Here is a 15,837-nt window from a genome sequence, read left to right as displayed (position 1 = left end):
TTTTTTTCTAATGGCATATTCCACAGACACAAGAAGGCTTGAGATCTGACTTGGCTTCAAAATATATTTCAGCAGAGCTGCATTTAATGAACCTTCCTTGTCCTTCAAAATTAAGAATTTGGAAAATGTTTTTAAAATCATTGCAATTGCTTTAAGCTTCCCAGTTGAGAAACAGTTTCACTGTAGGCTGCAAGATAGGTTCATATTACAATCCTTTTATCTTAAATTTTAGAATGGCATGAAGTAAAAAGAATGTGTAAGTAGCCTCCAAAGAATACTGAACTTTTTTTAAGTTCCTTTTATCAAAAATACTGCAGTGCTTATAACCGTATATCCACAGCATGACAGTGGTTGCTGCAGATATTCCTCAGAGAATAAAGCAAACATATTGAAAGCCAGAGAAAGAGTAAAGAGTAAAGTAAAACTGTAAAATAAAATAAATACAGACTCTGGAATTTGGCACAAATCATTTCTTAGACAGAAACAAAACCAGTAGTTGTGGAAGTTTTTAATACTGCCTTCCAAAAAAGTAAGCTTGCTTTTGTAATGCCCCATGCATGCAATTTAAATAATGGGTAACAACTTCAGGAAATTCTGTGCATCATTCTGCAAAAAAGTCCCTGTAATCCAATTCTGACTTACATGAGGGTCACTGGCAGCTTATTCTGATTCACCCCTTCAAACAGCATACTTTTCAGGGAATTTTCTTCAGTGATGAGGATAATTTGTATTCGTGTCCAGGTAGGCAAACCACTCTTTAAGAGCTCTTTAAGTTTTACATTTATCAACTCATGCAAAATAATATTTCATGGGTTTGATCCAGCACAAAAAAAAAAAAATCAATCACATAAATTTTTCCACTGAGACTTAGGAACATTAATAGAAAGGACTTCAAAATATTCCTTCTCAAATTATTGTCTGAGACTTGCTTGATAAACACTCACTATAAGCTTTACAGTCCTGCAGCAGTAATATTAAAACTCTGAGGATAGTCAGGAAAAAAATATGCCTTCACACTGGGGAATGGCACGTGTTCCCCATTTTAACAGCATTCGTACATTCATTTGAAAGCTTAAGAGGCACACGTATGGTTGCAAAAAAGACCTCCCTGAACAAAGTATGAAATAGAGTTCTTACATAGCCAGCAGCCTTTCCTGCAGGGCTGCAGGAGGTGCAAACTGCTTATCTGCAGCTCACTGGGACCTCCTGAAGAGCAATGTGCTGGTAGAAACCAGAACAGAGCAGTAGAATCATTTCATAAAGCTGCAAGCATCAGATGAAGGCAACAGTTTATGTGCCTTCATCTGAAGGGAAGAAGGACATGAAGGTTATGTATTGCTGATGCAGCTAAATCTGCTAAATAAAACCCACTGTTCTTCAAATATCAGTCAGGCAGGTCAAGAGAAGAAGGCAGGCTGTCACTGCATAACCCAGGAACCTCAGGAGTCAGCTGCTTGCCGGAACTGGGATTTCACCAGGACAGCATTTTCAGTCTTCTCTCCTCTATTGTTTGGTACCTATTTGTGGCAGATAACCTGTAGGTATCCTTAAAATGCAAGCTTTACTTGGGAAAACACCACCTCTGTGAAGGTAACTGATTCCTGTTTGGTGGCAGGGACTGACAGCAGGCCATCACACAACATTGCACAGCCTGGTGATATTTCTTTGCTCCTTCCCATATCTGCTATCTCCTACCTTTCATTTAGGGGGAAAGGAGGAGAGAATTGAATGGATCTGTCATAACTCGAGTCATGGATGACAAAAGTCCTCTTGAACACTCTGAATTTTCACTGCATTCAAACATGAGTACATTTTAAAAAGCTCTACTCTTATGAAAATAAAAAAATCCCTTCAAAATCAAGATGAGAATAAATTAAATACAGGCCTTAAACAATCGTATTACATGAAGGCAGCCCATATATGCTGGAAAAGTTTTAAATAAATTCATCCACTAAGCCAGTGAATTCTAGAAGTTAGTTTGGCAGCTCTGGCTTCACACATACAGAAAAAGAAACCATTTACAAGTTTAAAGAGCAGAAAATTATTATTTTGCACTATCATTAAAAAAAAAAAGGGATATGAAGGGAGTATATCTATTTCAGTAAAGGCACCACCACCAGCAACTCATTCAATTTATCATCTGGAAAAAAGCCCTTTCGTCAAAACTATCAATGCTTATCCTTTCCTCACAATATTTTAGATTTGTAAATAATAATTTGGGCATTAATGCCATCAAAAAAACCATCTGACATTTCCAAACAGAAAATAAATCTGGGAAATACACCTATCAAATATAAAAATTATGATTATTACATAGTTTATGCATAAAGGCAACAATCTCCATCTTCACAGAAAATGCTAAATCACATCAGCAAATGCAAATCAGCACATTAAAAAAAGCCAAAGTAGTGCAAATATAGAAAACTAAAATTGGTGATTTAATCAAACACTTGCATTCATTAGTCACTTATTTAAACTCCCTGACTTTAAGACCAATTCTTCCAAGACAACTCTTTACAGCTATTTTTAATAGGATTTGCAGTGAGTTCTAAACTAACCTGTGATTTTTTCAGCTGCCCAATACTTTCCAGAAGTCTCCAGTATCCAGGCTTCATTTCTGTCCACAATCAAAAATGCACTTTGGAAAGTATGGCATGAACTCCCATCTTCATAATAATTCCCACCTTGTCCATGCTCTTCCAACAGAGCAACTATTACATCCAATGCTTCTTTAGCTGTTGCACCCCTTTCTAGGCCAAGTCTATGAGAAAAGAGGAAAGCAGAGATTCAGAGAGGAATGATACAGTAAGAACTCCTAAAGTTATTATTTTTGAACACCAGCACTCATCTGAATTTAACATATTGAAGTGCCTGGTATGCCTAATATAAGAGTTCTTGCTTTAATTAGTTACTAAAGGATGAGATATAGAATTATTTGTTTCTAGTCTTGATTTTCCACGCTGGTTCTTTACTCTCAAGCCTATCATAGCTGGCTTTTAGTTTTTTTTAAAAAGTCCAATTACCAACCATTGATCTCCACTGCACTGTAAACATGTAATGCTCTATTTATCTCCTCCTCAGGCAGAATACATTTGAAGGACGATTTACAAGTATTTTTTTAAAGTAACAGCTGTACCAAGGTTACTTTTCTGTACAGGGGTGGGAAATTGTAAATTAATTTTACCAGCTATTAAAAAAGAAACAGAGTATTCAATATTACAGCCTCTCTACAACCTCTCTTTCCCAATGCTCTGGTTGGCCATGGAAACCAGGTGTTATCCTTATATGCATACTACATGCTGTAAAGACAAGCACTTGTGCACAGTCATACTTCAGAGCTCCTGCAGAGGCTTCCCCCAAAAAAAATCTGAATATCAGATATGGCTTTTGTCAGAAGTAAGAGCAACCATATGTCTGAAAGAACAGAATTTTAAAAGGAAGTTCAAGCACAGCAAAGGTATTTTACAGAAAAGCAAACTGAGGTGTGGTAATAAATTTTACAAAGCCATAGGGAATGACTGTATCCTGCCTTGAGTAAGTGGCATTAAATAATCCCTTGATATAATTTACAGCCCTAATTCAATCAACAACAAAAGCAGTAACCAGAAGATGACATCAGAACTGTAAACGATTTCACTGGTTCCAAAATCCAATTACTGGTAATGAGGAAATGCAGCGTTTCAAAGAACAGCCTATCCATGCCTCCATCCTTTGGGAGTTACCTGGATCAGTCCAAAATTTCTCTCTGCTGTTTTGTCACCTTAATATTTTCCTGTGTTTGTCTTTCTCTAACCGCTCTATGGACAAAATAATTTTGACTGATGGATAGTTCCAAGAAAATCACTTTTTTAGACATAAGCATCTATCTAAGCTAGCTCTTCCCATTTCTCTTGAAATCACATGACAAGAAAACACTACTCTGTTTCTTTCCTAAAAACCACAGTAGACAAATCAGGTCCTGATAATTTGAATACAGATTTGTTGATCTCAGTACTTCTTTGCAGTGGCTCTGCATTGTTAAATACTTGGCTACTATTAGCCTTGTTTTAGGCTAAATTATTGAAAGCAGTGTTTTCATCTCTCTCAGCAGCATCTATTTATCACTCCAAATGCCAATATCCAAACTAACCACTAATTAGTTTGACCCAGCTTCCTGAAAAAATTCGCTTCCATGTCAAACCACGACACTGATAAAGAAGAGCTAAGAGCCAACTAGAATTTTAAGGCTTAACTTAAAGTGACAGTTCCTCCTCCATCATCTTCTTACTTTACATTTATAAGATCTTTCCTTCTCGTCTTTTCCTGTTAGCTGAAACTTGTTTCGTACTGGTAACTCCATTTTTAGTCCCTCTGCATTTATGTTTTCCCTTCATTCTTTTCATCACTGGTGCAATTGCTTTTTCAGACCAATACAGCTATGCCAGTCTTTGCACATACCAGAGACCACAGGTAAGTGAATGGACTGAAAACTACCTTGGTGACCATATAGCCACTAGATTCAGTGATAATCTTCTCCCTTCTCCCCCATTAATGACTAAAACCATTAGGTTATAATTAGATCAAAAACTGCCAAGAGACATAACATCCCACTAAAACTTTAATAATGTCTCCCTGAAATTTTCCATTTGAGACTGTTAGTCTAGCTTGTGCTGTCAAAACCACAGCAGGGATTCAGGCTGAATAGGCACCCTTTAGGTATTATATTTTTTTATAAATGGTTCCAATGTTACATTTATTTATATTAAGTAAAGGTCTAGGCTCTGCTTTTGCTTGGCTGCTCCTATCTGTCAGTCACAAGGGACAGGAAAATAAAATATAATAAAAGGAAAAAAGCTCATCCTACACAACAACCACACAACTAATTTCCACAAAATTAAGTCTTGTCAATTATCTCAGCATCAATGTCCTGGGCAACTGCAGCATAACCCTCCCACTAACACACTTCAGAGTACTCTTTAAAGTGAGCTGGAAGAACAGTTAGAAGCAATTTCAACCCCAGATGAGAGTCTGAATTACTTATTAATAAAATTGCAGTGATTTAGTACAATCCACTGCCTAAGTACCTCCACTATGCTGTCATATTGTCAAAACAATATTATCTTAAGCTTTTCAACTTCACCTATCTGTTACATAATGCAGGCTTTCCAAATTAACTAACATACTTGATGACATTCTACTTTATTCATTTTTGAGGTCTCCAAGGAAAGAAATTGGTAAACAAATTAATACCATTTTAAAGAGCATTCTTGACTCCCTGCCAAGATTGGTATCTCTGTGTGGCTCTGAAAAAATTATTGCACCTATGATGAAAAGAACAGGTAAATAACACAAACACATAGGGATTAAAATTAAGACAAAAATGCAAAAATAAGGGTGTAATTTACAGGTTTCTCCATATTTATTTTTTGTATAATAGTGCTGTCCTAATTTATCAGCAAAACAGTACATGAGCTCTTCAGAAGAATATACTTCCCTAAGTGAAGAGCTGCTTTATAGTTGCAACTGTGCATCAAAAAAAAAAAAACCCAAAACTGCAGGCATCTAGGAAGAATGCCTGAAGAAAATCCTGATAAGCTAATTAATACAGTAATACTGGTATAGCTTTCAAAAATCAGCTTTTGAATAAATCCCTAGGAAAAAAAAGGTTCATTCGGAATTTGGACTGGAGCATATTTTCTCTCAGTTTTTCTGTTTGTTGTGACTAGGTCCATGTTCTCCATTTAGATTAACTGGGATGGGGACCAGCCTGCATGGAACAGGACCAACTTCTAACCCTGAAGTCCATCACACAAACTTTATCAGTTTCTTATGAATCATTCAAGTGTTCTGACATGCTGTGATACTCCATCAAAGAGGCAGAGCTGGTTTCAGCTGCTTCACTGCAGCCTATAGAAATCAATTTTGTACTTGATGGTTCTCTGTTCTGTGAGGTGACATGGAATAGACACACTTAATTCAACTGGCCAAGTCTTCACAATCAGATGAAGAATCACTTAGGCTGGAACAAGCAGCAGATGGTAACAACACATCTCTGGTTCTCCTTGCCTGAAGCATCCTCTCTCTGCATATGAGCTACAATTTCTTCTGCAGGTAAGAAGGAAGAGAGGTAGCACCTACGGGTGATGATTACTTGTGGTTTATGGCAGTGCGTCCTTACTTTGGTATGTCCTGATTTGCTAGTGTGAGTAAATCTAGAGCTGTTGGATAACATATATATTTGAATGTTAGGCTGTCCTTTGAGAATGTAATAACTGAGTAAGAAGTAAATAGAACTTGACATTTAAACCAATGGTTTGTTAAAGTTTCAAAAGGACTGTGGTAGGACAGAAAAAATAAAAGTGGAGCTTAGAAAGTCATCTAAGTCCTTTTCTTCACAAAAGGTTGTCCTATACTTCCTTAAACAACCCCTCTACAACATCTACTCAGCCTCCTTTGATGCAATTAAATTTACTAGTTCTCTCAGGTACAGCTTCTCCACAGATTCCTGCAGTATATACAGGGCTTAGAGAAAACACCAAAGAGAAAGTTAACCCAAATTCCCTCATGATTTTGTCATTGGCCAGATTTTATAGCTCTCTCATCACATTTCCAATTTCCACTCTTCAATTGGCCCATATTCCTCTTGATTGATGATAGCTGGAGCAGACACTATTTCTGTAGAGACATGTTAGAGAACAGTTACAGTTTCAGGCAGCTATGCACCTTTCTTCTACAACAATTTCTTCTAACAACAATTTCTTCTAACTCATATTTCCCAGCTTGCTCATGAGAATAACTCCGAAGGTTTTAACATCCTCTTAGAAGTCAAGGTATCTATTTCCTATCTGTTTATCTAAAAAATATCTTAACTCATTTCAGGAGTAAAGTAGAATGGCTTGATGGGATTTTTCTTGACTACCAGTTATTACTGTGCATTTATCAACTCCTTGATATTTGAGGTTTTTCCCTTTAAGGAACTGAGGTTAAGCTGGTTTACAGCAACTCTTTTTAACAATATTAAGCATTGCCACAACATTTAACTTTTTCCAATCAACCGAAACCTCTCCCATTTTTCACGAGTCCTCAAGAAAAATGAGAATTCACCTGTAACTGCTTCAGTCAGCTCATGAAGTATCCTAGGGCAAAGTCCAGTAGGACTGTTTCGCCTAAGACTGATTTGCTTAAATATGCAGCTGTTGTCCTGTTTGGTCTTTGAATTGCTTCATTTCTCTTCGTACTAAGTTTGCACATTCTCTCTTCTTTCATTTTCAGCTTTCATCCCCCACTCAAGCCTCCTTTAAATCCTCTTCACCACAAGATCAGCATGCAGGCTGAGACTTACAGTGCAGCACAAGCCTTTTGGGCAGACAGCCGTCAATGAACAGACTCACAGGAGTTTGTGTGCCAGCGTTTGAATAAGGGCAATGGCTTGCATTGGAATGCATGGGCTGAAGTAAGGCATAGTAGATTGTTTATGCCTACAGTTGGCTATAAGCCCAGAATAAGCTTTTCAGGTCAGAGTAGGCTGTTGTAAAGTTGGGGAGAATGAAGGGCACACCAGAAATCTGATATTACAAATTAGTTAGCAGTTCCTTACTAACAATGTAATCATATCTCTTAACCTGTCAGAATAGCCACTGCTGGACTGTAAGGTAGGTAGACAAGGTATATTGAGTGAACCCACAACAGACTGGCACATTCTTGGTAGCTAAATTCAGATTGCAAGAGTTTTAAGGTTTCACTCAGCTGTATCTGGAGCCCTACCTAGCCTGGTTATATTGTTTTAAAATCTCCTTATGCCAACACCACAAAGCTGTTACCTGGTACCAGCATCATCTAAGGCAGACGATGAAAGGCTGGTCACAGCTCAGCAGGACACCCACCTGACAAGATCCATGCCCAGCAAGGCTTCAGACTCAGAAGCTGGTTCTCTGGTCACAACAGCTTCGTTAGCTACACACACTCCGTGCTCATTAGCTCCCATTTCTGCCCCCCAAAGCCAGGAGGGCCTGCTCAGCACCACAGCATGAGTCTTGGGCACCTGATCAATCTCGATGTACGTGCACTGCAGAGACAGCAGGGAGAGAGAAAGTTAAACAATCACTTCATCTATTGCTGTGACTGAAGCAACACAAGATTTCAATCTACAGAAAGGGCACACATTATTTAAAAGGTCCATGTTTTGTGAATGAACAAGGAACTTTTTTAAACAACATTTAAGTGTCATGTTTGAACCTTCACATCCTTATATTGCATAAGCCTGGGAAAAGACATGTGCTGATACTTGCAGGCTTCCAAGAGACAAGCAGGACCCAAATGCTAAAATCAGTGGAAAGCAGCAGGAGACAGACTGTACTGTCATATTAATAAAACACAGATCACACCTGTATATAGTAACAAAATCAAACCATTCTACCACCTCCCCTAAGCACCATCTCCAGTACTTTAATACATACATAGAGTAGCAATGGTAACTGGGACAAAATACATTAGAAAGCTTCCTCCTCTCCCTTGCTGCCTTCCCTGCAGCTGCCCCCAACACTGAGACAACTGGTAGAAAGAGGAAAAAACACAAGCCTTGAAAAGATTCAGTGGTATAATAAACCACTTTGATAAACAGTCACAGAAGTAAAACATGGATATTGCTGTTGCCTAAAGTGGTGTTTTTACTATTTTAAATGGTCTACTTTAATTAGATGTCTGCAAATGTACTCTGATAAGTCAAAAACACAAAGGAAGGCTACAGAGACGCCAGAGCAACTGCAAGGAAGAAAGAAATTATGTTACCTTTCAAATACATTTACTTGCCTTCATAACAAGCAGTTTTCCCAGACAGCATGGATGAGAGCTTGATCCATCATTCGTTTGTGCAAACCAAAGAAATAGACTTTACATTTTACTGTCCAGTTCAAATCAAGTTTTTCATGGATCAAACTCTGCAGAATTTGCTTTTGAGAAACCTAAAATTGTCTGTATTTATGAGGCATCTCTTAAGGCCAGCATTCCTATTGTTACACCTTCCTTACAGGAAGTAATCTGCAACAGGTTTTTGGAGGAATATCTGATCGGCTATATCAAAGTAAACAGGATCATCAGAATGGAATTATGGACTAAAAGTTATTTGCCTTGTTTGCCTGGCTGTGTCAATATTAAAATCTAAAGCCAAAGAAATCAGTCCAAAATTATCAGAGCTTTAAGAAGCTTTGTTTTTTTCCTAGCCTTTCTTTCTGCCTTTAAGGATTATACAGCATGATCATCTTCAGCCTCCAGTCTTGAGCAATGATTTTTACAGTAATGGTTCCTCTAGCATGCAATTAAAATGTGCAATAGACTATCTTTGGTCAGAAGTGAGATTTTCAGAGTCCTTCACTTTGACCATGCAAGAGGGATACAAGAAATGAACTTGCCACCTTCATTAGGTAATGTGTGCAAATAGATCACAACTAAACACGACAGAAAACAAAACGCCACAAAGCAGAGGGGCAGTGAACTATTTCAGTCTAAGGACAGGTTTAGGCAAGAAGATCCTGTCAGGGACAAATACCTGCTGTATTTGTAGGAGAACATCCCTAATATTTGACAGGCTGTTTGACCAAATTGCTTATATAGTAACACACTATGATTTTGTAGAGACAAATTCCTCATCTGTCAAGGTGCAACAACATTTGGCACTGGCCAGAAGCTAAGATTTGACTAATAAGAACTCTTTATACAGTTCACTCTTTGCTTCATTGTGTAACCAAACTATGCCATAACTGACATTTCTCATCAGCCTCCCCACCTCCAGCTCCTTTTGAGCTGTCAAGAAACAAATCTCATTTTTGACATTCTGCCCAATTTCATTTCAGAGCTTCAGGTCACTGCTGTTTGGATAAGCACCTGACACATGTGTGTGAACAGAGAATAACTGTATTTGCTGGACGTGCAAAGGGGGAACTGGAGCAGCAGGGGAAGATTACATGTGAAGACAACACCAGAGCAGCAATCAGGCCCCAGGTCTGCAGCCTCAGCCCTCCACACGTCATAGGTGGTCAGCTGCCTGCAGCCATCCTGCAGAGCAATCCATGAACCTTCTCAATCCTACAGCAAAAACCTAGACACAGTGTGGAGGAGACTTCAGTACTCCATACACCCACACTTGCATAGCATTTTCTGGCTGAATAGCCCCATTATACAAGCTTGCTTACACTGACTCATTGATTTTTTAGAAGGAAAAATGATAACACTCTGAAAAGCGATAGTTAAGCTAAAAAAATGCTGAATGCCTTTGCTCTGCAAAACATATTTGCAAGGCTATCCTTGCTACCAATCACTTATTACTTGGTGTCTCATCCCAAAAGCAAGCACTACCAAAGCTGCTATTCATTGCAAAGATCTTATTGTCAATGGTAGCAGTTGAGAAAAGGGAAGGAGGAAATTGTTTATTCCTGCTTGATGAATCCAGAGCATTCTGAAAAAAAAGTGGGTTTGCTTGGTAACTATGTAATCAGAGGCCAGAAAACATCCATAGGCAACACTACACACCTCAAAATACAGCTGTCACCTTCAATATTGCTTCTTTATGAACCCTAACCCAAAAAGAAGAGAATATGGAGCATATTTTCATGCTATATTCAGTTTCCATACAATAACTCAGGTACATAGATGATATTCAAGCCTTGCCTTATTTATATAAAATGTCTCAGAAGACCTAAGTAATAGAAAAACCATTTCAATCTGACAGTTGCTGACAGGTCTTGTAAAACTACTATTGACTTGATTCTTATTCATTTGTCATGGTTACTGACATTGCTGAATAAGTCTTGATGACATTTTACCTTCCCACTATAATTATTTACTCCAGTAAGCATAAAAGTAGGCACTCAATGGGATTTATCTATTAAGGCAGGAGCTTGGTTCATATTTATAATAATAGGTGTGAGCTTCTCAAAAAACTAGGGTCCAGAGGTGACAATAGATTATTAATTTTAAACATAAAGCTCTTACTTCATAACTTCACCACCCCCCTCCTTAAAATAACATCAGAAAACCCTTTCCCAAGAAACAAGAGGAACTGGGCTATCCGCTTGTAGCCAAGACACATAAGTTGTAAAGGTAGGTCAACTACAGCCAGACACTGGATTTGCAACACAGCAAACCACTGCTTCTTGTTCCACAGAAAGCAGGACATATCCTTTCATCAGCTAAAGCACAAAAGGAAATAGTGGGGGAAAGACAACACTATCCACCAAAAAAAACCTCACTGGCCACTAGATCTCTAGAAACAGGAGCTCAGATGATGACAGGGTTTCAAAAGCAGGCAAAAATTCCAAAATCCCTGTCCCCACTCCTGTACCCCACAGACTTGGCAAATCCCTCCAGCACAACAGCAGAGCAGCCTGTTCCACTGAGCACTGGGCCAAACTAGGCAATGACAAATAAAACAGACATCAGGTACTGCTGTGATTCTGTTTGCCACTAACTCTGCCTTTAAAATTCCTGAAATGCCAAGCCTCAGTTGGACTAATATTTTTCTTTGACTATGAATGCTAAAACCAGAAGAATACTGACAAATTTGGGGGCAAAGGCTGAGTGGTGTCAGGCTCCATTGATTTTCTGGACTTCAAGCCCTGAAAGTGGCATAACTGGCATCTTGCCCTGTGACAGTAAATTCCCATTAGAAAATATAAAACTGAAGAAGAGAGACCTCACACACAAGAGATGCAGCCAACAACTTTAAAGAGAATCGAACAGGCTGGGAACTAATGATACTTCTTTTATTTCACTTACAGTATCAAGAAGAGAATCTTATCAAGGAATTCTAAGAATAGCACAAGGCACAAATGTATCTGCCAGCCGAGCTAGGGCATGCAGATAAGTTGGAGGTATTCCAAAACGAGACAGGACAGTTATAAGCACAAGAGATTTCTTCTTTCATTAATGAAAAGAAACTATTGTGCAGTTTCTACTGTACCAAGGCTGCAGAAGCCCAATTCCTAGCACTGTCAGTCAGGTCATTATGAAATATCAGTGAAATCACATAGGCTTCAGCCCTGGATAACAAAGGCGGTAGTCAAGGAATGCTTTAGAAAGAAATGATCTTTGAAAAGGGGCATTAAGATTCCAGATACAAAAGAGATCCCACCCAACCCCCTTCCCTGCCATCAGATTCCAGCTTGAACTTGGCATTAACTCTTTGCTTCACTGCTTCAAGCACTGCCATACCATAGCACATAACTGAAAATAGGTGAAATATCTGTATGATTGCAGCAACTCAGTAAGTTGCACCATGGCTGCTTTTTTAACCCTTTCCAAAAGAGGGGTGCTGAAGCAGTCTCACAGCCTGCTGCCCCCCTGGCCATCAAGACATTGAGACTGACAGCCTGGTTGGAAATGTATAGACAGGTGATTCCACAGGTGACATGGGCTGCCTGGGCTTTCCCATCATGGTGAAGTGGAAATCTGAAAAACTAGAACAGAGCTGTTCAAGGAAGCCCTTCAGACTATCTATTGCAGATGTGCCTAGCAATGAGCTTTACAGACAATTCTGCTGCTGCTTGTTTATTGAAACAAATTTAGCAGAGCTCAAAGAAGTGGGAATAACCTCTCCTTTGAAAGAGAAACATGCAAGCAGTAGTGCACAATACAAAAGAGGTGGTTAACCAATGCTATTACCACTGCTTGCTTACACAGTACGTAGAACTATAGTATAGAGTGGAAGACACCTGGATGATTTTACCACACCCATTAAACATGACCATGACATCTGCTACAGCAGCAGAACTTGTGCCACAGTAAAGGGGACAGTCATACACCAGGATAAATGCAGCCTGGGTACCTCTCAAGTAGTCAGCCCCAGTTCTAGTGCTTACATGGTCAAACCAGGACAGTGAGCAGAAGTCTCTCCAGCAGCAAGATGAATCCTCAGCAGGATGAATTCAGCAGGATGAATTCTCAATTCTCAGCTATCAGAAACACACACTAAGGATACTCCCTGTATTCTCACATTGTAGCCAGATATAAAAGCATTTACTAAATGTACAAATAGAGAAAAAAGCCATTTTCTGCCACAGTAAAGTGTCTCTTTCTTCTTCATACTAAGAATAAGTTTTTTCACTTTTTATGAAGACCCTAATGCACTTTACATATGCTTTGTATTTGCATATTGTTCCCAGCTGTTTGTATTCATTGCAACCAATAACTAAAAAATATGAATCTTATCTCTAGCAGTGTGTAAGGATGACAGATTTTATTCTAGGGAAAAAAAATAATTACAGAAGCTAGAAAAAGCTAAACGGTTCCCCTGACAAAAAGCAAAACTATCTGCACCCTCTGACTGACTCTAACCTGCTCTATGAAGCTACCAAGGAGCCTCAGGCATGTGAGCCACTGTATGGAAAAGTGCACCACAAAATGAAATTTAAATATCTTTAAACAAATCAAATACAATAAAGAGTGCAGCAAGGCACCCACGGCTGAGAACACTCTCCAGAGACACTGTATGTCAGAGTGGATTTAGCAGTCAAGAATTCACCTCTTGTTTTCCAAGATACAAATTTAGCAGTCTCCTGGATGATAAGCAAAAGTAAAATGGAAATGTGGATGAAGCCTATTAATTTAATGTTTTAAAACAGTAAGAAACAGATTTCAAAGAAGCCACAAAGAGCCCATCACAGAGATATCCTTGGAACTCTTGCACATCCTAGGCATTTGAAATACTTGCTCACTCATATGTTTTGACACAATTAAATGGTTTGGGTCAAGGTGGAAGAGTTGGCAGATTTTTGCCCCACACAATTTTAATACTCTCCCCTCCTCTTCCTGTCTGCAGCAATTAAAAAGGAGAATTACAAAAATTAAGAACAAAAAGGAACAGTTCAAGCTAACCAGTTTTGCTCTGGCAGCAGAAGAGAACAATTAAGCAGCATTCCTGCAGTGAAAACAGACTTTGAGAGGGCAGAAACATCTGAGAGACTTTGACTTCTACCTCTGAACTGCTGTCGGGTTGTGAACTGTGCCACGAAGCACAGTCAAACACATGAGTGTAAAGGCCAGTGGCCTGCAATGGAGCAGAAGAGAGAAAATGCTCACATTAGCCAAGCAATAGACAGCTGAAGGCAGCAACCAGTTTCTTTTCTTAGCTGCTGTCTGCCTGCGTGGTACCTCTCCTTTACCTCTGGGTGAAGTCTCAGGGTGAGCTCCAGCAAGGTGGCCTGGGCAAAGCCACCAGTCTGCGTGTGCAGGAGCTCTGCTGCCGACCAGCCAGCGCCGTGTCTCAGCAGAGAGGCACGAATGCAGCTTCCTAAACCACCTCTGAACTGCAAATCTTCAGGCTAAAACCTCATTTGTCTACACAGAGTAAGCAGAATGCTCCATCATAGGCACAAACACTGCTGTGTTTCATCGAGGTTTCCTGCCAGGCACCATTTTCCCATGGAAGTGTCACTGGGGTGCCCAGGTTTACATCCACACCTGCAGCAATGTGACTGTGAGTTAGCACTGCCAGTCTGATCTGGAGGCTTCCCAAAGAACAAATTCTCAGAAGATCCTGCTGCTGGCTGACTTCTCTTACCAGATTCTGAACACCTTGCCCGTGACACAATGCAGATAACCCAAATAACTGGCAAAAGGGAGAACCGAAGCACCCCAGAACTGAACTGCAGCACTGGTGTGGTGCCTGGTGATTATGTTACAAACACCAGGATTAAGGTCACCAGGTAATACAAAGCCAACTTCAATACAGTCAAAGTGTGCTCTCCAAGCTTTATACTGTCTAGCAACACCAAGCAGGGACCCATCAGTTTCCTTTAGGTGAGTTTTTATGTCTGCAGTCCTCAGACCAATGTACAGAAAAAAATCTTACTGCTTCTCTGAAAACTCACAGCAAGGGGAGGTAGAATGATATCCATTTAAAAAAAAATCAAAACAAACCAACAGAGAAAACAAAAGACTAACTAAGGCATAACTATGTCATGATGTTTTAGAGAACAAAAAAATTCCTCCTACCCCACAGAGAGCTGGCTTTTACCCCGGATCTGTGTTTAATATCAACATACTATAAAAATTTTGAATATTCCACAGTTTTATAGACTTCTTTGCTAGTCTACCCTTTCTACTTTCCCCTTTCCATTCCTCCATAAGAAGTACATGCTGTTAAGGTAAAAGAGCTTTTACAGCTCTGTAGTGAAACAAGAAACCATGACTATTTTGAAATCATGAATATAAGGTCAAGTTAGAGGAAAGGAAGGTGGATCTTAAAGGAAAAAAAAATCCACATGGGAAATTCATCCACAAAAATGTCATTCAGCCATGACTTCCTCAGCAGAAGGAAAACCACAGCAGGTTATTAGAGAATAAAAGAAATCTAGTAAGTAAAATCTACTGTAAAAATAAGACAGAGAGGCTTGCATCTTAATTCTCACTAACGTGACAAATTCTTAAAATCCACATCTGGGGAAAAAAAAGAACACCCTTTTATAGAGGAATTCAAAAAAGGACCTTATTTATACTTAGAGGAGCAATGCTACACCTGCTCACACAAATTCAGTAGGCTGATCACTACAGCAAGGAAGAGAGCTGATCAGCATCTGCCTCTGCAAAATTGCAATGCAAGGGAAGGACAAACTTTTGAGAAAGTTGTCACACCCATACACAGAAGGGACCTTTAATGAAAAGCCCCATTGTTCAGGGTCTTGGGAACCTGCCGACGTGGAGGGAAGGAATTATGCCAATGAGCTAGCTGCAGCGTTACTTGTCTGGTAGATTGAGCCACAAAGATCAGGCTGAAAATGACTTTGCAGTATTCACTGAGTTCCCCTGAGACCCTGCCAGAAACTAACTGATAGCTGTACAGCACAGCCAGCCCGATTCCTTTATGGC

General features: G+C 39.4%; 1 protein-coding gene across 1 annotated transcript in view; it reads right to left on the bottom strand.

Moving 5' to 3' along the window:
* Positions 1–15,837, bottom strand: part of SCRN1 (secernin 1) — a 36,989-nt gene that overhangs the window by 6,975 nt on the left and 14,177 nt on the right. Inside the window, exons 3-4 of the mRNA XM_068208007.1 lie at positions 7,863–8,044; positions 2,559–2,761 (exon numbers count right to left, since the gene is read on the bottom strand). Of these exons, the coding sequence (XP_068064108.1) occupies positions 2,559–2,761; positions 7,863–8,044 (385 nt within the window). The remainder of the gene's footprint in view (positions 1–2,558; positions 2,762–7,862; positions 8,045–15,837) is intronic.

The sequence above is a fragment of the Anomalospiza imberbis genome, chromosome 1 (genome assembly GCF_031753505.1).
Source record: "Anomalospiza imberbis isolate Cuckoo-Finch-1a 21T00152 chromosome 1, ASM3175350v1, whole genome shotgun sequence".
Lineage (NCBI taxonomy): Eukaryota > Metazoa > Chordata > Aves > Passeriformes > Viduidae > Anomalospiza > Anomalospiza imberbis.
The sequence above is the reverse complement of the archived record's forward strand: the minus strand, read 5'-3'. Positions and strand labels throughout refer to the sequence as shown.